Raw genomic sequence first — 24,732 nt, forward strand, 5'->3', positions numbered from 1 at the left:
TGGGCAGAAAAGAGACACACAGACCAGTGGAACAGAACAGAGAATCCAGAAGTAAACCCCCCATTTTTATGGGCAAATAATTTTCGACAAAGGAGCCAAAAACATACAGCGAAGATGGGCATGCTTCTTTAATAAATGGTGCTGGGAAAGCTGCCTACAAAAGAATGAAAGTAGACTGTTGTCTATCATCATGCCAAAATTAACTAAAAATGGATTAAGGACCTGAATGTGAGACCTGAAACAACAGAAGAAAAAATAGGAACTAAACTCATGAACCTTGGACTTAAAGAGGATTTTATTAATTTGACCTCAAAGGCAAGAGAATTAAAAGCAAAAATAAATGAATGCAACTTTATCAAGCTAAAAAGCTTCTGCACAGCAAAAGAAACTTAACAAGGCAAAGAGACAACCATCCGAATGGGAAAATATGTTTGCAATCAGTGCCTCCAATAAGGGCCTAATATCCAAAATATGCAAAGAACTCATACAATTCAATAGCAGTTAAGAAAATGGGCAGAGGACCTGAACAGGCACTTCTCCCAAGAAGACACACAAACGGCCAATAAACATATGAAAGGATGCTTATCAACACTAGCTATTAGGAAAATGCAAATGAAAACTACAATGAGATGCTATCCACATTTGTTAGAATGGCTATTATCGACAGGAAAAGCAACAAATGTTGGAAAGAATGTGGAAAAAAAGGAACCCTTGTACACTGCTAGTGGGACTGCAAATTGGTATAGCCACTATGAAAAATAGTATGGAACTTTCTCAGAAAACTAAGGATTTATCTACTATATGATCCAACAATCTCCCTACTGGGTATTTACCCAAAAGACTTGAAAACATTTATCTGAAAAGACATGTGCACACCTATGTTCATAGCAGCATTATTCACGGTGGCCAGGAAATGGAAGCAACTTAAGTGTCCTATGATAGATGATTGGATAAAGAAGCTGTGGTACATATAGACAATGGAATGTTACTCAGCTATAAGAAGAGAAGAAATGCTGTCACTTGCGACAACATGGATAGACTTCACGATAATCATGCTAAGTGAAATAAGCCAGACAGAAAAAGTTGAAAACCACATATCACTTATATGTGGGATAGAAATCTGAAAGCTACAAACGAACATGACAAGAAACAGAGACTTGTGGATATGGACAATAGACTAGTGGTTACCAGAGGGTAGGGGGGAAGGGAGAGGTAGATGGGGTAAAAAGGGTCAAATAGGTGGTGACAGAACTCTAACTATGAGCAGTGAATACACAATGCAATATATATGACTTAGGTTAAATTGTACACTTAAACTTATTGGATTTTGTTAATCAATGTCACCATAATAATAATAATAATAAATTAAAATAAAAAAATAAAAGAAACTGGAACTAAAAAAAAAAAATTCCAAGCACCTTTTTTAGCAGAAATGGAAATATTGATCTTAAAATTCATATGAAAATGCATGGAATCTAAAATAATCAAAGTTATTTGAAAAATTAAAAGTTGGAGTATTCACATTTTTCAATTTCAAAACTTACAACAAAGCTGTAGTAGTCAAAACAGTGTGGTACTGGCATAAGAATAGACATATTAATCATTAGAACAGAATTAAAAGTATAGAAATAAACTTCTACATCTATAGTCAATTAATTTTTGATGAGTGCCAAGACCATTCACTAGGGAAAGAATAGACTTTTCAACAAATGGTACTGGGGTAGCAGGATAGCCACATGCAAAAGAATGAATTTGTACCCCTACTTCATATCGCACACCAAAAATAACTCAAAATTGAACAAATACACAAATATAAAAACTAAAACTATAAAATTCTTAAAAGAAAACAGAGTTAAATCTTTATGATCTTGGATTTGACAAAGGATTCTTAGATACGACAATAAAAGCATGATCAGTGGAAGAAATAGACTTCATCATAATTAAAAACCTTTGTGCATCACAGGACACAAATTGAACAGACAAACCATAGAATGGAGAAAAATATTTCAAATTATATATCTCATAAGATAATTGTATCTAGAATATATGAAGTTTTACAATATAAAATAAAAAGGCAAATAACCCAAACAAAAATGGGAAAGGATCTGGATAGACATTTCTCCAAGGAAGATATACAAATGGACAACAAGCACATGAAAAGATGCTAAATATCATTAGTCTTCAGGGAAATACAAATCAAAACCACAGTGAGATACCACTTCATATCAGCCAGGAGGCTAGACTAAAAAATTCTGGTAATAACAAGTGTTGGTGAGGAAATGAAGAAATCTCTGAGTCCTCAGACACTGCTGGTGGAAATGTAAAATTGTGTAGCTGCTTTTGAAAATTGGCAAATCTTCAGATGAGTCAAAATAGAGTTGCCATATGACACAGCATACACTTGAAAGACGTGGAAACATATGTTCACACAAAAACTTGTATGTAAATCTTTATAACAGCATTATTCATAGTAGTTAAAATTTATAGCCAAACCAAATGTCCATCAATGGATGAATGGATAAACAATATGTGGTTTATCCATATAATGGATCATTATTCAGTCATAAAAAATAAAGAAGTACTGATACATATTATAAGGTGGATAAACCACAAAAACATAACATTAAATGAAATAAGCCAGTCACAAAAAACCCGCATGTTATATACTTTTCATTAACTGAAAGTCCAGAAAAGGGAACTCTATGGAGACATAAAGCAGAGTAACTATTACTTAGGACTGGTGAGTGAAAATAGGGTAGGTAGGGTTACGGTGAGGACAGTAAAAGTGTACAGGTTTTTCTTCTGAGGTGATGAAAATATTCTAGAATTCATTATGTTACTGGCTGCATATACTTGTGAATATAATAAAAATCACTGCATTGTACATTTAAAATGGATGGATTGTATGATATGTGGATTATATCTCAATATAGTTATTTTTTTAAAAGAAAGATACATAATAAAATGAAAAGGGAAGAAATTAAGTAATAATACATGCTACAACAGAGAAGAACCTTGAAAACATTATGCTAAGTGAAAGATGTGAGATGCGAAAGGCTGCCTATTATATGATTCAATTTATGTGAAATGTCCAGAATAGGTAAATTCATAGAGGTAAAAAGTAAATTAATGTATCTAAAGTGCTGTGGGGAGCGGGTAACGAGGAGTGAGTGCTTAATTGGTACCGGGTTTCATTTTGGGATGGTGAAAATATTCTGGAATTAGGTAGTGATACTGGTTGCACAACATCGTGGATATACTAAAACCCATGAATTATACATTGTTAAACAGTTAAAATCGTGAATTTTCTATCATGTAAATTATTCTCAAAACAAATTAAAATTTTTTTCCTCCAAATAAATGTCATGAAGTCATTTGCCTATAACCAATAATGGAATACAGCCATTCATCGCGGCTGAGATAAATCAATTAGCAACACTCCTACCTCACCACCTTGGCATTTACTGTTCCTTTCCCTGGATAAACTTTCCTATTCTTTCTTCCTTCAAAATTCTATCCATCCTTCAAAATGGAGCTCACATGACACTTCCTCCATGAAGTCCATAATTTCCCATGTTGAAGGACATTTCTGTCTCCTCTGCATGGTTCTGGCACATTGTCTGTACAACTAATCTGGTACTTAATGCATATTCATTACTCTTGGGCACATCTCTCTCCCATATTTGGTGTAAATACTTTTAAGGGCAAAGTGAATTTCATGCATTGCTGTATCCTCCTCAAGGTCGAATGCCATGCCTGACACTCATTGATCATTTTCAAATTAAATTAAAGCAATAAAGATAATGCTTCCAAAACCTGTTTCCATTATATACTTTCACACAAACAACTGTACTAATGCAAAAATTCTTCAGAATATAATGAATTTACACAAAACAACTTGAGGATAAGATCTATTTTTCTACTTATTGGATATAATGAATACTGGAATATTAAATTTAGTTCATAAGAAAAAAATGTCAACTTTCAACTTTTGTGAGAACCATTTTAGCCTTAAGTACTTAACAGAACAGAATATTAAATAATCTTCATGATAGAGATATTTCAAAAACGTCAACCAAAAAATACATAGTTCATCAAAATAGGAGAACCACAGTACTGTGCCATGGACACAATTTCTACAATGTTTATAGCCACAAGACTGATACTTTGTAAGAATATAAAATTTTGGTTCTAAATTACAAGCTAATTTGTGCCTTACTTTGAGAAATAAAAACCTGAGCAGTAACAATATTTGCACCCTCATTTGTTATCACCTCTCGTTCTATGGTCTTCCTCCTTAGCAACTTTTTGACACTTGGGAGCTGCTTCTTTAACAACATTGTGGCTTCATTCATTCTTCTGACTTGAGTGATTAAGAAAGATGGAACCTGGAAACGAAAAATAGCTTGACTAGAAGGAAAACACTCGAATTAAACCTCCCCAGTAGCTTGTCTTTGAGTATGGTAACTCCTTCTGGCCACTCAGAATCCTGGAACCAGGAACTGTGGCATCTGTCCTTATAAAGATTAGAAAAATCGAATAGGATTCTTTTTAAAAGAGAGAATGTGTTCAGGAGTAGCCCTTAAAGAATGTATAAAGTTGCCACAGGCAACCTGGGATTGTATCTTTGTATTTTCTCCCTGTAACTAAGGGCACTGCTTGCTCATGGAGCCTATATGTTGCCTGGGTGCTGGTTGACTTCCAAGGAATATGTCACAGTCATCACACTGTTACTCACCTTCCATAAAATTTTCTGGTACTTAAGCATTAGGCGGATGATATGAACTGCAGTGCTTGCTAACAGTAATTCTTCAGGATCAGAATGCTTGCTTCTACTGAAAAAAAGGTTTGGTGCCATTATAGTAGAAATGTTCCATAAAGTCATTCGGTTTTTTGATTCGTTGGCAATCACTTTATTGAAGAATGTCATGAGGGCCTAAAAAGAAACAGCATTCTGTCACATTAATGTAAATTATTAAAAGGCACCACTGATTGTTACCATTTATTTCCATTCACAGTGCCTCTGGAAAACTGTCAGAATAATGTCAGAAGTATAGAATTGTTAAATGTCATGTTTCCTCTTTACTTGATTAAAAGTGCTAATGAGAAATGTGAAGAGTTTATTCAATTCTGTTTCACCAAAATAGCTTTATTTTTTTGGAATGAATTATATTGGAGTCCATATAAGTAATAATTTGCATTTTCTCATTTTCTTTTATCCTAAACAAGTTTGACAGATATTAAAATTAAATAGAAAACTAGGAAGAGAAAACAATGCAGCTCAAAAAAACATGAAATGCAGTTTTGTTATTAAGAAAGAAAGGTAATTCTAATATACACTCTTAATCTAAAACATTATTTTAAAAACTACTGTTTCCTTAGGAAAGAAAAACCTGTTAAAAATGAGTATGTTATTCCTTAGCCCAAATGTAAACACAATTGAAAATTTAAAAATTTAAATTTTGGGGTGGTCATTTTTCTATTGCTTTTCAATTTTAGAATCTTTGGCAGACCAAAGTAAAAGGCTTACATGCAGCTGTTTTCATCATTAAAAAAAAAGATTTGAGAAAGCTTAATAAAAGTTTGGCTGAGCCACCAAAGTAGGATGCCTATCAGATCTTCTGAAATTCACCATGAGGAATGAAATCCTAAAAGGAGATTCTTTTTAGTTTTCCGAGTGTGAATTCTGCTACAGTATTTGTAATGAGAAAGTGGACAGCACATAACAATAATAATAGTTAACATTTATTTGAGAGTTTATTGTGAGCCAGGCATTATTCTTAGTACTTTATATATCTAATCATTTTATCGTCTGTCCAAATCCTGTGAGGTAGGCACTATTATTAATATTGTTTTACAGATGAGGAAACTAAGGTGGAGAAGGACTGAAAGCTTTGCCCAGCATCAGTTCACTAAGTGAGAAAGCCAATATTTGAACTGAAGAAATCTGATTCTTGAGCCAGAGGTCTTGATCTCTATAGCACACCAACTTCAATCTTAGTTTTAGTCATAATTTAGAGTGGGAGGGGAGAGGGAGAGAGGCGGGGAGAGAGGGGGAGAGAGGGAGAGAGTAGAGGAGAGAGGGAGAGAGAGGGGGAGAGAGGGGAAGGGAAGGGGAGAGAGGGGGAAAGAGGAGGAGAGAGGGGGGAGAGAGAGAGAGAGAAGGGGAAAGAGGGGAAGAGAGAAGGGGGGGAGAGGAGGAGAGAGGGGGAGGAGGGGGAGAGAGGGGGAGAGAGGGGGAAAGAGAAAGAAAGGGAGAGACGGAGAATGAATTTCTTTACCTGTTTCATAATTTTTTTTTGATGATCTTCTGATAAAAATATCTTGAATTATTTGATAATTGCTGTATTCACAGTTAAATGAAAGAGGAGATGACATTTTGACCCAGATATCTGAGACCAGATGCATTTTATTTTTGAATAAAAGAACATTGTTTGTATAAAGCCTAAAAGCAAACTAATAAATTTCTAGTTTTTGAAAAATTACTGAACTGTATTAGAAGACATTCACATCCTTGGGTTGAGTATATAATATAACCAACATATATTATAATTAACACAGATATTATATTTTCATATATAGGAGGAAAAGTCCTAACCAAATTGAAATGTCTGATAAGAGGTAGCATTAAGAATCATTTTGTTTTTAGCATAATGTTTACTGGCCTCAAAATTATTGGCTCTTTCCAACTCATCCTTATCTCATTTCAAAGATTCTCAACACCTGTTGTACATATAACAAATTCCCTACTGTATACAGAAGCATTATCAAAATAGCTGGAGAAATTTTAATTTTTACCAACATACAGCAAATAAATTTAAAATAAAGGGAGGGATATTTGGGGTGAAGAATTAAGATACAGGATTCTATCAAATGTCCTACTATATGTTAATGGAGAAATCACTCTGAGCTTCATTTTCCTAATCCGTAAAATGGCAAGGTTCTATCAGGTAATCTCTAAAATTCAGAGATTGTAGAATTCTTTAAAGTGATCTCGTAAATTGTAAGGCATGAACATTTATCGTTTTTTTTTAAGTCAGTGATTTCAAATTTCTTCCCCAAGGACACACATCAGATCTTTTGCTAGTAGACTGAAGTGGGCAATTGAGGAGCAAATTTTATATGAGATTTATATTTTATTTTTATATAATAGTCTCATTTACTTCTGACATTATTTCATTTAAGTCTTTCAACTCTGATTTTCCTACTCCTAACCCTAGCCTAGTACCTGGCATGTGGTAGACATTCAGTATCTCTTAATAGATTGAATGAATGAAACTGAAATGTTCAAATAATATTCCAAGGTTTATATTCTGTCTTGTCTTCCTCGGAGGAACAGCAGTGGGAATGTGGAAAGGCAATAGGTATGCAGCACGCTCAGCTGGCTTAGTGAGCTGTCATCTCGGTTTTCATTTTTTCACCTGAGCCATTTCCTTTGACCAACAGAGCCAATGACAGATGATAAGATCAACAGAACATACCTGGGCTGTGTCCCTGTTGGCATCAGGCAGTGCCATGACCATGAGGTGTAAGGCTTGAAACTGTACTTTGATGTGAGGCCCTCCTAACAAGAAAACAGAAATAACCACACATTTGGAACACCACTGATGTATTCTGACAGCATTTCTTGCTAACATCTGGTGGCAAAGAAGGTTCCTGACAGCTCTTGATGGTAAGGACTTAGTTTTTGTTCCCAACAATGTAAATGTGTTTGCTTGGACAGACACTTCAGTCTGTCAACTCCCCTTTCACATCCCATGATGCCACTGCCAAGGCATGTGGCCAACAAGATCCTTAAAATAATCCTGGGTTTGTATAACATTTCCTTTTTCAAAGTACTTTCACAGACCTGGCTTTCTTTTTAAGCTATAAACAGAAGGCCTGAAGCTCAATTCAAGAGAAAATAAAATTTTGCTTCCATTAAAAGCAGCGGCAAAATATAATTATTAGGAGCATAGACTGTAGAACCAGATTCAAATCCTGTATCTACTACTTAGTCATTGAGTGACCTTGGGTAGGCTGTTTAACTCCTTATTACTTCTATTTTATCATCTATAACATGGGAGTAGTCATTATACCTACCGCACTGGGCTGTTATGAAGATGAAATGAGTTAAAACTCAAAGTGGATTAGACTTCTACATAAGACCTGAAACCACAAAACTCCTAAAAGAGAACATAGGCACTAAGGTCTCTGCAATGAATTTTTAAATCTGACATCAAAAGTAAAAGCAACAAAGGAAAAATAAACAAGACTACATCAAACTGAAAAGTATCTGCACAAGAAAGGAAATCATCAACAAAATGAAAAGGCAACCTACTGAATGCGAGAAATATTTGTAAATTATGTGTCTGATAAGGGGTTAATATTCAAAACATAAAGAACTCATACAACTCAATAGCGAAAACCTCCAAACAATACAATTGAAAAATGGGCAGAAGATCAGAACAGACATTCTTCTAAAGAAGACATGCAGATGGCCAACAGGCACATGAAAAGATGCTTAAACATCAAAAACCACCATGGAAATGCTAATCAAAACCACAGAGAGGTATCACTTCACACCTGTTAGAATGGCTATTTTCATAAAATCAAGAAAAAGCAAGCGTTAGCAAAACCATGGAATAAAAGGGAACTCTTGTGCACTGCTGACGGAAGTGTAAATTGGTGCAGCCACTATGGAAAACAGTATGGAGCTGTGTCAAAAAATTAAGAACAAATTTATCATATCACCAGCAATTCCACTTGTGGGTATTTATCTGAAGAAAACAAAAACTCTAACTCGAAAAGACATATGCACCCCCACATTCACTGCAGCATTATTTACAAAAGCCGATATATGGAAACAATCTAAGTGCCCATCAATGGATGAATGAATAAAGAAAATGAGGTGTGTATGTGTGTATGCATACACATATATATACACATACTATACACACACAATGGAATATTATTCAGTCATAAAAAGTGAAACCTTGGCATTTGTAACAACATGGATGGACCTTGATGGCATTATACTAAATGAAGCAAAGTCATACAGAGAAAGACAAATGCTATATGACCTCTCTTCTATGTGGAATTTAATCTAAAAATGATTTCCCCCCAAACTCTCCAACTTCACAAAGCCAAGCTCATAGATACAGAGAACAGATATGAAAAAAAAAAAATTACTGAAACCTACTTAAGGTTTGTGATTTGAACAACTATATAAAATCCATTTGTAAATGCTCATATTATGCTTTTGTGGGGTTGTGAGTCATGTCCCACCTTTACAGTTTTACCTAGGTTGTGATAATTACAGAAATGACATGGTTTAGTCAACTGTTAAGTCTCCTAAGAGAAATTTTCCCACCAATATTTTTGAAAAATTTGGATGTATTTCCTTTGCCATTGTGGGTACTTTATGTAGCAATTGCACCAAAGAGCTGGACATTCACCTGAGTGCCACTGAGTAAATGTCTTGGGAATGTCTAAATTCACTGCTGTGTATGAGACAGTGCTGAGATATACATATTTTTCATGTAGGGACCAACTGTTATATTTGGATTAGTTCTTATTCAAATATGGATTCATAAAATCAGAGATGAAACCCTTTTCTAATACCAAGATAATGAAATCAATAAAGGGTGCTTTTGTGCTTAGTGGTTTACAGACAGACTAACCCCTTTAGGTTCAGTGGGCTTTATTTCATAGCTAAAATTTCCTTTGTATGTTGGACTGTGTTTAAAAACTCATTTGTTTCTTCTTCATTTTCGGCTGTCTCGAGAAGTGAGAACACCTCTTTGTTTCCATATCATTCCTGTAGAGGAAATTGTGACATGATGCCTGCTTCCCTCTTCAGGACTGAAGGACTTAGTCCTTAGCTGTTAGCTCTTCCTCCAGTTGTTTTGCCTAAGGTCATGATGTCTTCTCAGGTGTAGTCTACATCCAGTGACTGACTAATTCAGTGTTAAAATGCTCAACTTTCTCCCTGTAATGGGAAATGATCTGAAAGGCCACCCCAACTTTAGGGCTCTCCATAGGGTTACACGAGGTTTGGGCTGAGGCAGTGTTACCACCCAACCTTATCCTCTGCCCAATTCTGCTTCCTTTTCCTTCCCTTTCAGAAGTGTGAGATCCAAGTGTGCACTCTAATAAATATTCTACATATACTAATCTTGCTCTCAGATGCTGCTTCTGGGAAACCCACCAAAACCTCTATCATGAGCAACTGTTAAGGCATATCTATTATCAGCAAAGATGTTAACTTAAAACTTTAAATAAGGTAGCTTCTGTAAACAGGGTGCCTGGCACTAAAACATAAATAAATAAATGAGTTAATATGTGTAGAGTGTTTACCTTAGTGCTTGTAAATAGTTACCTCTATATGTGTTTGCTCCTGTTATGATTAATTTCACATGTTCTAGAGAAGGTTGGTTATAGCTGGTTCTTTACAGATTGTTGAGATTTTATTCCTTGACAATGACAGAAGATGGCGCCAGAGGGTTGGCATTTATACTTCCGCTCGCAATCCTGACTTTTTTCCCATTTTAGGGAAGACATTTTAGCAATTTTGTCCACCACTAGATAATCCACAACCAGCTGTGCTGAAAATGTAGAGTTTACCACAGCATCCAGGCTTTACTTTGTCTCTGTAGTCTCAAAATGGTCTCTTAGTGGGGAGTTCCTAGTAGGAAGCATTATGTTCTAAAATCCCTGGGAAGTCTTCAAGTTGAAGGAATCTATTTACATTCAATAGATAAAAGGCAGTCAGCTGCCTGTAAAGTTACTTAGCTTTACAGTAGTGGACACACTCCTGTCACAGGAGGCTGTGTGCATCCAAGTTAGTAGATGACTAATGTAAATAACCATGTAATGAAGAAACAGTTGGAAGGAGTATTTATAGAAATGTACCCTATTGTCTTAACACAATCTCCATGTGGATTTCTAGAAATTTATGTCAAATTTAGAAATAAAAATGACACAGGACCAGGATATTTTTGAAAATAGCTAATGCATGTTGACATGAGTTTATGTGAATAATAGGAACTATCAGAAGCATATCTCAGTACAAAGTATTTAGGGACAGGGAAAGCATTATTTTAATGAGCAAACCGCAGACTAGGAACTGTCTATAATCTTCCAATGCAACAACCCCCCTCCTCCACCTCCCCCCCCCCCAAAAAAAAAATCTGGTATGGGAAACAACAGATGCAGACACAGATTCTGTATTTCCATTAATTTCAAAGAAATTATGAAATTCCCTTTAAGATTAAAAATCTAAACTGGCAAATAATTCATTTTCATTTTATTTAGGAAACCTGGCCCTTCACTGTTTTGTGGTTAATAGTTTCGTAGTTAAATCATTTGTTGCATCCTATTTAAGAGTCTTTTTTTCCATGTGAGGTCATTATTTTCTCTAAACTTTTCATGAAAATATCTAAGGTTTGATTGATGAGCTATATTAGTCTTTCATTTTATGATCAATTTTTGGGCCAACTTTGAAAAGAGAAAGTAATTACACTAGTGTAAGTGACTCTATAGTCTCCAAACTATTTCAGAGTACAAAGAAGGACAGTTTAAACACATATACACACATGTCTACAATTCTTTCCTTCAGAAAATCTCATTACAACTAGAGCTTACTCTAGGTGGCAAAAAGGCTATTTTCCCTGCTGGTAGCAGCCCAGAACTTTGGGCTTCCTGCAGGGTTGGCTGGTTTCAAATCATTCACTACAATATAGTATTTTTCTCTTTCAAAGTCATACAAAAAAATGTGGACTCCTCTGTGAACCTTTTAAGGATATTTTCCAGATTCTCTGCCTTCATTGAAGTTGTACTGGCTACAGTCAGCTAGGGAACAATAGTGTTGAGCACTGGTCAATCTCTTTATATGAGGTGTGTCCTCTCAATTTGCCTACAGCCCTTTTCTATCCATGTAGAATCACCATTTATTTAACATGCTTACACAGTAGGTCCTCGAATAACAACTCATTCAACATTGTGTCATTCAACTTATAACACATGGATGAGATGCCATAGGAACTCAACTCTTGTTTATATCAATTAGACTATGGTAAAATTGGTTTCCTTACACGTTGTTTTGCTTAAAGTCACAGAATCTATCAATGACAGTAAGTGAGGATCTACTGTACATATTTGGGTTTGTGACCCCTGAATTCCTCAGGTTAGTAGTCAGTCTTCACTATCTGGCCCCATTCTACTTTTCTAAATTTCTCTCTTGTCACAACCTCTAAAATATTCAACCTTTAGGCTGAAATCATGCCAAATTATTCCCTCATTGCCAAATACAACACAAAATTTTCAGTTACTATACTTTTATCAAAGTACATCACTTAAGGCCTAATCTATGTGACTTTGTAATTTTCAGAAATACTATGTGATATTAAAATTTTCATAGACAAAATACCTTCTGAGTAATGTTTATTACATGCTACGTCATCAGCGCAGGACCTCAGATTTAAATAAAAGAGAGGGTTTATGTTTTTTGGAGGACTATTTTTACACGCCAAACACCATTCTAAATGCCTTCCTTCAATACCCACAACAACCCTGGCATACAACTATTATCTGTAATTTATAGGCACAGTAATGAAACTCAGAAAGGTTGACTACATACATGGCTAACAGATGGCTGAGCAGGAATTCAAATCTCAAGAGCCTGTTCTTTCTGTAAACCCCTCTGCCTTTTAAGGATTAAAAGACCCTCTAAATCATATCTATCAGACTTGGATATATGAATATATAAAGAGATGACTGTTTACCATCAAATACAATATTTCACCAAGCATTGCCTGGAAAGAGCAAACACATACATTTCTGATCACATTTGATTATGCATCTTTCTTCTACTCTATGTCACTTTATTGAGCTTATGTTTTAGTCTGTTTAGACTAAATGTTTTCCACTTACTTTCCATTAGAGTGATGAAGGCAGGTATATATTCCACAGGGAAGAGAGAAGTGGGGAGTTCTCTGAAAAATGCTTTCAACATCACTGCAGCTTCTCTATGGCACATTTTGTCCCATTTAAATTTATCAGCATTAAACTTGGCATCCAGTTCTTCACGGTATTGCTGCAAATCAAGACAAACAGTTAATATACAATGACCTTTTACCATCTGACCCGCCTCTTTGAAAACTGTCATCACACACACTATTTTTGTAAATAGATTGAAAAGCCGATGTATCTACCAAGCCTAACTTTTTTCACCATGATTAAAGAACTGAACTAGTTATTTCTAAGTAAATTTTGAAAAATGGATTATAAAATCTTTTTATAATAATGTTCATCTTGAAATTATTTGCTAATTCTATACAAATATAAAAGTTCTTTACTTAGATCATAGTTTCATTTATGTGGTTTTGGCAGAATACCACCTATCCCCACATAATAATGTAGTTAGATTTTGACAAAGCCTCCATTTCCGTTTTACTCATGACCTCTTCCTTTTGCCATCCTGGTCATCTATTTCTAAATTAGATCATGAATGTATGCCTCTCAGCTAGTTTATAACCAGAATGAGAAATATCCCAATAAAAGAACTCTGACCTCACTGCAACATGCAGGCCAATGGCATCTTCCTGGAACAGTTTTATGCCAAGATATACGCATGTCTTCTACATGTTTGCATGCTTGTCCAATCTTTCATAAGGCTTGGAATACTGTGTAAAACTTTTTTAAAAAATCGTTAAGCCTCCATTAAGTTCTATTTGAGTTATATATTTACATTATCAATTATTTGATTATCAATGCCACCAATTCTCCATATTTCTTTTTCAAAGTCAAAATCATTTTCTACTGCTCCCTTGAACTACAGAGGTAGTTATAGTTAGTTCCCTGACTGACACTAAATGCTCCAAAAAGGATACTTTTAGGAAGGTAACATTGAAAACTCTCAGTCTTTTTAAGTCTTCTGCTTTATTTTCACGAGCTTAATTCTTCCAGTCTTAAAACATTCATAGCGAGAGTCAATTTCCAAAGAGTAGCTCATTAACTAGACTAAAAATAAACACTCTCATGGCTCTCAGAGCCTGCCAAACAGGGGGTGCCCTGGCAGGACATGTCTCTTACAGAGCGACAGACATGATTCTGGGCCACCTGCTGATGACATCAAAAGGATATTTCCTATCCTTGAGAAGCTCCCAATATAATAGGAATAATACTGCTAATCAATCAACCTATTTGCTGATAAATATACTTTGTAAAGCATTGAAACATACATATAAAACTCTTCCTTGAATAAAAGCAAGCACAGACTGGGCTCAAGGAAGGGGAGGATGCAGGAGATCCATCCTTTGCCTTTAGGCATCTTGTGTCCAATGAACAAAACTATTTCATGAACTCATAATACTAATGTAGAGTTTTAAATACTGTAAGAAAGATCATGTACTGGATACTATGCAATAATGAAAGAGACTCAAACTGTGATAGGGCAAAGTCTCGAGGACTAGTGAGGAGCCTGCCAGGGGAAGAGGAAATAGAAGGATGTCATAGATAGAAGAAACTGTTCAAGCAGTAATACAAATGCGAAGAGACCCAGAGGGTCTGGGGAACTCCTACTAGTTCAGTGTTGTTAGAGTATCATGGGCAAGAAGGAGATTAAAGAGAGAGAAATGAGATTGAGGAGCAGAGCCAATCCTAAGGTGACTGCACTCATTCTGGTTAAGGAGTGGACTAGAGGAAAAGAAACCAGTTATTGGGTTATGTACCATTTCGGTGATGGATAATCTAAGACTAAACCTGGATAAGTAGTTGTAAGGTAGAAAGAAGGGAAATCAATTAAGAAATTCCATTGAGGGGAAATTCTCAAGAGTCAATGACTTTGGAGCTGCTCTCAAGGAACATTGGCTGAGGACGCAAGCTTGGTGCTCTTCCCTTACCTTACCACAGCTTTCCAGTATCTCCCAGAAAAGAGCTTATATGCCCATCTAGAGCCTCAGTTACTATAACTGATGACAAGGGGATACTTCCAGATCACCTGGCGAGCAAAGCTTAAGCTTGCAGTCCCACAGTATATATTTGCATACTTGTAAAAGCTTCTCCCTCCAGGTCTGGCTTCCAAACAGTCTGAAATTAGGTGCTGAGATCCTCCCCTTAGGGACACTGACAAGTCCTCAACTCTGGGAGCTATTTAAAATATAATTGGCTACTTGGACAAACATAAAGGTTGGAAAGATGCAAGGTTGAAGTACATGGTTTATCTTCTACGCAAGGCCACTCCTAAAAGACTGAGAAAAGTTGTTTCATCTACTGTATAGAAATCAGAACAGAGTGACAAGAAAAATGAAGAAAGCAAAGGAATGTGTTCCAAATGAAAGAACAAGAAAAACCTCAGAAATAAACCTTAACAAAACAGAGATAAGTAATCTAGCTGATAAAGAGTTCAAGGTAATGATCATAAACATGCTCACCAAACTGGGTAGAAGAATGGATGATACAGTAAGAACTTCAATACAGAGATGGAAAATATAGGAAAGTACCAAATAGAAGTCATAGAGCTGAAGAATACAATGACTGAACTGAAAAATACACTAGAAGGGTTCAGTATCACACCAGCTGAAACAGAAGAAAGAATCAGTTAACTCAAAGATGAGGCAGTAGAATTCATCTAACCAGAGCATAAGAAAAAAAAAATGGGAAAAAGTGAAGATAGCTTAAAGGGGCTTATGTGACAACATGAAATGGACTAACATTTGTATTATAGGTGTGTCAGAAGGAGGAGAGAGAAAAAGGGGCAGAAATCTTATTTGAAGAAATAATGGCTGAAAAATTCCCTAATCTGGTGAAGGAAAGAGACACCCAGATCCAGGAAACCCAGAGTTTCAAGTAAGATAAACCCAAAGACACATATAATATGAAATATCATAATTAAAATATCAAAAGTTAAAGACAAGGAGAGAATATTAAAAACTGAGAGAAAAATAACCTGTTATACAAAAGGGAACCCCGACAAGACCATCAGCAGATTTTTAAGCAGAAACTTTACAGACCACAAGGGAGTGGCACGATATATTCAAAGTGCTAAGAAAAAAACCTTCCAACCAAGAATATTCTACCCAACAAAGGTATCATTCAGAATGGAAAGAGAGATAGTTTCCCAGACAAGCAAAAGCTAAAGGAACTCATCACCACTAAAAGGCCCTTACAATAAATGTTAAAGGAACTTCTTTAAGCTGAAAAGAAAGGGCAGTAATTAGTAATGATAAAACATATGAAAGTATAAATCTCCCTGGATTTGCATAACAAAAGTAACAGATTAATTACTTAGAAAGCCAAATGAAGGCTAAGAGACAAAAGTAGTAAAAATAACTATGATTGCAATAATTAGCTAAGAGATACACAAGATAAAAAGATATAAAATGTGACATCAAAAATAAAACATGGGATGGAGGAGAGTAGAAGTACTGGCTTTAGAAAGAAATAAAACTTAAGTTGTTGTCAAATTAAAATAGACTTTGAAAGATATAAGTTGTTATATGTAAGTCTCATGGTAACCATAAAGCAAAAACCTGTAGTAAATAAACAAAAGACAGAGAAAGGAATACAAGTGTACAACTAAAGAAAGTCATCAAACCACAAAGGAAGAGTGCAAGAGGAGAAGAAAGGAATGGAGAGGGACTACTGAACACCCGGTAAACAACAAGATGGCAGTAAGTACATACCAATCAATAATCACTTTAAATATAAATGGACGAAATTCTCCAATTAAAAGATATAAAAGGACCAAATAGATAAAAAACAAGACCCATCTATATGCTGCCTATGAGAGACTCACTTTAGATGTAAGAACACAAAGAAACTGAAAGTAAAGGGCTAGAAAAAGATATTCCATGCAAATGGAAACCAAAAGGAAGCTGGAGTAGCTAGACTTATATGGCAAAATAGACTTTAAAACAAAGACTGTAATTAGAAACCCAAATAAGCATTACCTAATGATAAAGGGGACAGTCCATCAATAGAATATAATATTTGAAATATTTATGCACTCAACATAGGAGCACCAAAATATATAAAGCAAATATTAACAGAACTAAAGGAAGAAATAGGCAATAATACAACAATAGTAGGGGGTTTTGATATCCTGCTTATATCAATAGATAGATCATCAAGACAGAAAATCAGTAAGATAACAATGGCCTAACATGACACATTAGGTCAGATGGACTTAATTAAGTATATAGAAACAAATATGGAAGATTCCATCCAAAAGCAATAGTATACACCTTCTGTTCACATGCACATGAAACATTTTCCATGATAGATCATATGTTAGACCACAAAACAAGTTGTAATACATTTAATAGATCTGGAATCATATCACACATCTTTTCCAACCACAATGTTATGATGCTGGAAATTAATTACATAAAAAAACTGGAAAATTTATGAATATGTGGGGATTAAACCACATGCTATTGAGCAACCAATGGGTCAAAGAAGAAATCAAAAAAGAAATAAAAAAAATACCTCAAGACAAGCAAAAATGGAAATACACCAAAATCTGCAGCAAAAGTGGTTTTAAGAGGGAATTTCATAGCAATAAATATCTATCTCAGAAAAAAAAAGTCTCAAATAAGCAACCTAAACTTATACCTCAAAGAACTAGAAAAAAAACAAATAAGTTTCAAAATTAGTAAAGGAAGGAAATGATAAATATTTGAGCAGAAATAAATGTAATAGACATTAAAGGACAATAGAGAAGATCAATAAAACTAAGAGCCTATTTTTTTGAAAAGTAACAAAATTGACAAGCCTTTAACTAGGATCACCAAGAAAAAAGAAAGGACTCAGATAAATAAAACCAGATATGAAACAGGCGATGTTGCAACTGATACCACAGAAAAACAAAAGATTATAAGGGGCCACTATGAACAGTTATATGCCAAAAAATTTGTACAACTTAAATTCCTAGAAACATACAACTTACTAAGACTGACATGACAAAATAGAAAATTAGAACAAACAGATTACTACTAGTAAGGGGATTAAATCAGTAATCAAAAATCTCCCAACAAACAAAAGTCCAGGGCTAGGTGATATCACTGATGAATTCTACCGAACATTTAAAGAAGGATTAATACAAATCCTTCTCAAACTTTTCCAAAAAACAGAAGATGTGAGAACTTTTCCAAACTCATTTTATGTGGCCAGTATTACCCTGAGGCTAAAACCAGAAAAGGATGCCAAAAGAAAAGAAAATGAAATACCAATATATCCCTGATGAACATAGGAGCAAAAATCCTTAATGAAATATTAGCAAACCAAATTCAATAATACATTAAAAGGACCAATGTATTGGTAAGTCAATGAAATAATACACACCATAACCAAGTGGGATTTATTTCAGGGATGCAAGGATAGCTCAACATTGCAAGTACGTCAAAGTGATTCACCACATTAATAAAATGAAAGATAAAATAATATGATCGTCTCAATAGATGTCAAAAAGCAGGTGACAAAAATGAGCATCCGCTGTGATTAAAAACTCTCAACAAAGTATGTATAGAGGGAATGTACCTCAACATAATAAAGGCTATGTATGACAAGCCCATAGCTAACATAATACTTAATGGTGAAAAGCTGAAATCTTTTCCTCTAAGATCAGGAAGAAGACAAAGATGCTTATTCTTTTAATGTTTATTCAAGATAGTATTGAAAGTCCTAGCCAGAGCAATTAGGCAAAAAGTAAAAAAAGAAAAAAGAAAAAAGGAATAAAGAAATAAAAGGCTGACATGCTCTTATATATAGAAAACCCCAAAGATGCCATCAAAAACCTGTTAGAACTCATAAACAAATTCAGTAGGGTTGCAGGATACAAAATCAATACACGAAAATATGTTGTGTTTATGTACACTAATACAAAACTATCAGAGAAATTAAGAAAACAATCCCAATTACAATTGTGTCAAAAAGAATACTATACCTAGGAATAAATTTAACCAAGGAGATAAAAGACCTATACTCTGAAAACTATAATACACTGAGGAAAGAAACTGAAGGAGACACAAATAAATGAAAAGTTATTCTGTGCTCATTAACTGAAAGAACCAATATTGTTAAAATGTGCTTACTACCCAAAGCGATCTATAGATTCAATGCAATCCCTATAAAAATTCCAATGGAATTAAAAAAATAAGTAAAATAATCTTAAACTTTGTATGGAACCACAAAAACCCCCAAAGAGCCAAAGTGATCTTGAGAAAGAACAACAAAGTTGGAGGCATCATGCTCCCTGATTTTAAACTATATCACAAATAATAATTTAAAAAGTATGGAATTGGCATAAAAACAAACATTCAGATCACTGAAACAGAATAGAGAGCCCAGAAATAAATCCGCACATATGTGGTCAATTAATTTACAACAAAGGAACTAAGTATGTAATGAAGAAAGAACAGTCTCGTTAATAAATGGTGTTGGGAATACTGGACAGCCATATACAAAAGAATGAAACTCGGCCATTATCTTACACCATACAGAAAAATTAACTAATAATAGATTAAACATTTGAAGGTAAGACCTGAAACCATAAAAATCCTAGAAGAAAACATAGGCAGTGAGCTTCTTTAACATAAGTCTAAGTGATAATTTTTTTGATCTGACACCAAAAGCAATAAAAGCAAAAATAAATAAGTGGAATGACATCATACTACAAAGCTTATACACAGCAAAGGCAACCATCAACAGAATGAAAAGACAAACTACTGAATGTGAGAAATATTTGCGAATCATATATCTGAAAAGAGGCTAATATCTAAAATATATAATGAACTTACATGACTCAGTAGCAAAAAAAAAAAAATCAGTTCCAAAGAAGACATACAGATGGCCAACAGCTACATGAAAAGACACTCAATATTATTAATCATTAAAGAAACACAAATCAAAATCAGAACGAGACAGCATCTCATACCTGCTAGAATGGCTATTATTAAAAAGACAAAAAATAGCAAGTGTTGGGAAGGATGTGAAGAAAAGGGAATGCTTGTGCACTGTTGATTAGAATATAAATTGATGCAGCCACTATGGAAAACTAGGTATGGAGCTGTGTTAAAAAATTAAAAATAAATTTATCATATGATCCAACAATTTCACTTCTGTATACTTGTCTGAAGAAAACAAAAACACTAACTCAAAAAATATATACCTCCATATTCATTGCAGCATAATTTACAATAGCCAAGATATGGAAACGATCTAAGTTTCCATCAATGGATGAACAGATAAAGAACAGTGGTAGGTATATATATAATAAAATATTATTCGGCCATAAAATAGAATGAAATCTTGTCATTTGTGGCAACACATGATAGATGTTGAGGGCATTATGCTAAGTGAAATAAGTCAAATAAAGTCAATTACCATATGATCTCACTTTTATGTGGAATCAAAAAAAAAAGTTCATGGATGTGGTTCCATAGTGTAGCAGTTAGCACATCTGCTTTACACCCAGAAGGTCCTGGTTTCGCACCCCAGTAGAGTCACGGTCCATGATCTATGGCCATGCCACCCTGAATAAGCCTGATGTCTGATCTCGGCAGCTAAGCAGGGTTGGGCCTGGTTAGTCCTTGGAAGGGAGACCACCTAGAAAGACCAGGTGCTGTAGGCATAAATAATAATTAAAAAAAAAAAAAGTTCATAGACACACAAAACAACAAAACAGATTAGTAGCTGCCAAAGGCAGGGAGTTCAGGGTGGGAGAAATGGGTGAAGGGTATCAGAAAATAAAAGGAAAAATTAAATAAAAAAGAATCAGTGATAAACTGAATATGAGACTCAGAGAAGTAACAGTCCAAGATGATTTCTCATCTCAGATTGCTAGCTGGAGCAACGCGGCAGATGGAGGTGCTGTTAATAGGAAATACAGAAGGGGGAGCAAATGTTTTCCATCCATTGCTTGGTACCCCTGATAAGCGAAGAGGTAATAGGTTTCAAAAGGGCAGGAAGCACTAGCAAAGGTAGAATAATTCAAATTCATATCCTACATATCTCTGCCATAGGAAGCTATCTGAAACACAAATGTGACCATCATTCTAACCTATCAGTGGTTCTCTGTCACCTAAAAGAGCAGGCTTTATTACCAGATTCTTTAGGTTTTTATCCAAATCCCACAACTGACTGCCTATATGGCCTGTGCCCCAAGTTTCTCACTGTGTAACAGTGATATTAAAATGACCTCACAGGGATTAAACCAGATGATACAATGTAAAGCTCAGGGGGCAGGGCCTGCCATACAGTAAGTGCTCAATAAATACCAGCTGCTCATTCTGTCCCCCTCCTCTTGGTCTGTTATAACCTTTAAGTATTATTTCCATGGGAAATCCATGCAAATGTGATTGTGGATATTTGGGTAATACTATCACTTCATCTTGTCTGGATGACCAGTATAAAATAAAACTAAAAGAACATCCTTTATTGGGTGCATCCAGAGCAGACGTGGAGCACAGGAGCAGAGCTGATATTTCTGTGGTCCTAAATATAAAACCATATAAATCAGGTATTGGATTTACCTTGCTAAAGACAGGGAGGAGCTATGTTTTCTGTCCAATGATAATGAGAACACTAGGCAAGGGTCAGAGCCATGACCTTCAATCTCCTTTGAGCAAATATGCAGCCTGCCTCCACTTCTGAGGTAGTACTATAACAATGCAAATGATCTGCCTTCAACTCCAAGAGCCAGTTCAGAAGGGAAACCAGCAGAACGGGTAACTTAATTATAAAACATTTAGAGCAGCCTCAGAAAAAACTGAAATGAATCAAAAACAAAACTTCAAATGTCAAACAGTCTGCCTTTTTCCATAAAATATATTCTCCAGTGTTCGGCTCAAATTTTTGTCTTTTTTTTTTGTAAAAAATCATTGGAAACACCAAACTATTAAATTGGTTCCAAGTGATCTTAAATACAGGAACGGGCTTCACTGTTATGGCCCCTAGGTGGCTAAAACTAGCAGCTTCCCCTCAACAGTGAGTTCCCGTTAGTTTTACCAGGCCCTGAAAGCACAAAATCAGGCTAGATTATTCATAATGATAAATTAGTGTTAGTGTTATTCACTTGGCACAATTTGAGGATAATTATAATGGAGTTTTTTAATGGTCTTTCTCCAAGTATAGTACGAGAAAAAATAATCTAACAGATGAAATTACAAAAACAAAACAAAACAAAAAACAGTTTAAAGTTTGAACAAAGGAGGAAAAAAAGACCCCTTTTATATATCAAGTTACAATGCCTCTCTAACTGCAATATTTCCCTGTTTCTGTTCACTAGCCCAGATTTCTTTCAAATTGGCTTTCTTGGAGCTCAAACCATGAAAACATCTGGATCACATTTTTTGGACTAACAAGAGATGAAATAAATAGGCTGAAACTATGTAAAACTGATTAGAGGAGAAAAGGGACTTTTACCTAAATGTGATTCTGAAATGTATGTGCCTTTAAGAACACTTGGTAGGACTTGTTAGCTTTGATAAATATTTTTCACTCAAAGATTAGCTGAAGAAAAGTAATTGCTGCTATAATGTTAAAATTCATGTACAGAAGAAATGTCATGTAATGTTTTCTCTTTTCGGCTATTTAAAAAGAGAACTTTAAATTATATTCATTATGTCTCTCTCTCTCTCTCTCTCTCTCTCTCTCTCTCTCTCTCACACACACACACACACACACACACACACACACACACACACACACACACAGAACCAGTAAGAATATGGGCAAATATAATTCCCCAACAATGGAGAGATGCTTAGAGGAATACAGTCTAATTGTGTTTAAGAAATTCATTTCTATGACTCCATTTTGTGGTTCTCTGATTCTACAGATACAACCAAAGGTTTAACCAAAATGATAGCCTTCATCCTCAGATTGAGGATACATCTGTTCAGTAGTTTATATAATAACTATACCTATGAGAAACACAATTGAAACACAAAAGTAGTTTCAATTGAGAATGTATAAAACCTTAAGGAGTGATTAGGAATTTTCCTGCCTTCCAAATGAACTGGTGCCAACATTTAGTAATCTTCACTCCCAGAGATGTCACAATTCCCAAAAATGCTTTGATCTGTTCTGTCACTGGCAAAGTATGGTGCATTGGTTAGATCTCCCTTCAAAAGGACTTGCTGATCATTTGCAAAAATCCAAATAGTTGACTCCCCCTGCTGTTAGCATCTTCTGATCTGCCTCAGCCCCTTCTTAGAAAGCCCTGGCAATTGCATAGTGCTGTGTGTAGACTGGGGCTTGGCCTACCCTCCTCCATGCAGGGCTGCTTCATGGGACTGGATAAACTGTCAGACCTGAATTGTGATCTGAGGCTCAGCCTGCCCATTCCTGCTTTTAGAAGCACTATCTCCTAATAATCCTCTCTTACTCCTAAATTTATTCTGGGATCTGCTTTTTGGAGTTTCCAATAGATATAGCCTATTTATTCTGTTTCCACTTAGAAAAACGTCTCATGAGATTTCTATGTAAAAACCTGGAGACTTCTGATACAAACAGAATTTCCCAAAACATGCACCAAAATGAATTAATGAGGAATACTCCTCTGTCTCTACACATTTCCTTTTAATAGTTTCTAAACAGAAAGTTTACTTTTCCCTCGCCCCGAGACTTTTTTCTCAGGGATTCATCATTTAAAACTCCTCATGTTTCCATGTTCACCAGCCAGGGAATGATATGAGGCAGGAAGAAATTCTTCATTGTGTATGCCCACCAGTAAACAAAGCAGGACTATCTAACTGGAAACTTATGAGAAAGGTTTTCTTCTCTGATGATTCTTTACTGTACTGTAGAGTTTGCCACTGTACAGAAATAAGAAAGCAAAGTAAATGGATTCATATTGCATGGGTGGTTTTATATTCAGAAAGTAACATTACTTTAAAAATGAAACTGGGTTTTACAAAAGCTGAGTGTGTGCTGTAGTGGTTACAGCCATTCCTACAAATTCTTATAATGACTTTCATTAATAGGAGAGCCGAAGAATATTTCTAAGTACAAAGCAACTGATAATGGAGATAAGGGCTCTTATAATATTGGCTTAGTAAATTCCATGACTGAGAGGAACACAGCAAACTAAAGTGTTTAATCCAAAAAATGGTGCTGGAAGTTTTCAACTTTTATTAACTAAAGATAGGCAGTAGTTTTTGATGGTGAGTTGATGTGTTGTTTCATTGTTGTTGGTTTTTTATTATTATTTAATTTAAAAGAATACATAACTCAGGTCCATGGAACAACATCTAAGCATGTATATCACGGATTAATAGGTAGGACCAAGTGACAGTACCAAAAACAATAAGAACAATTGATACCTGATGCTTGTACGAACTGGGTCTAGCTAGCTTAGGTCTCTAACTAGGAAGAGAGAAAATATTCAGTACCTTGACTTTGGCGGTACATCCTGAAAGTCGAAAAATTCCTTCAGATTCCAGACCCGATTCCTCAACTTTCTCAAAAAACTAGAAAGCAATGATACATCACAAAAATAAATATCTCTATATGATTACAAACATATGAAATAATAATGATTACAACAAACGATAAATTACCAAGCATGTAGACATGCTTGGTACTTGAATGCCTACTTACGTGTTCACAACACTCTATGAGATCTACATTAGCCTCCAAGTTACAAATGAGGAAATGAAGACTTAGAGCTGTTCTATCATTTCTGAGGATCATCCTTAAAAGTAACGGCTTATGCTCTTCACCATGGAAGTATGCTCCCACTTATTTTAA

General features: G+C 35.1%; 1 protein-coding gene across 10 annotated transcripts in view; it reads right to left on the bottom strand.

Moving 5' to 3' along the window:
* The window catches only part of ARHGAP28 (Rho GTPase activating protein 28), a 202,496-nt gene that overhangs the window by 22,529 nt on the left and 155,235 nt on the right, over nt 1-24,732 (bottom strand). For all 10 annotated transcript variants that reach the window (XM_016120960.2, XM_016120963.2, XM_036229871.1 and 7 more), the window contains 5 exons: nt 24,375-24,452; nt 12,913-13,075; nt 7,482-7,564; nt 4,739-4,936; nt 4,275-4,388 (listed from right to left, as the gene is read on the bottom strand). In XM_016120960.2, coding sequence (XP_015976446.1) covers nt 4,275-4,388; nt 4,739-4,936; nt 7,482-7,564; nt 12,913-13,075; nt 24,375-24,452 — 636 coding nt within the window. The remainder of the gene's footprint in view (nt 1-4,274; nt 4,389-4,738; nt 4,937-7,481; nt 7,565-12,912; nt 13,076-24,374; nt 24,453-24,732) is intronic.

The sequence above is a fragment of the Rousettus aegyptiacus genome, unplaced genomic scaffold (assembly GCF_014176215.1).
Source record: "Rousettus aegyptiacus isolate mRouAeg1 unplaced genomic scaffold, mRouAeg1.p scaffold_m13_p_12, whole genome shotgun sequence".
In the NCBI taxonomy this organism is placed as follows: domain Eukaryota; kingdom Metazoa; phylum Chordata; class Mammalia; order Chiroptera; family Pteropodidae; genus Rousettus; species Rousettus aegyptiacus.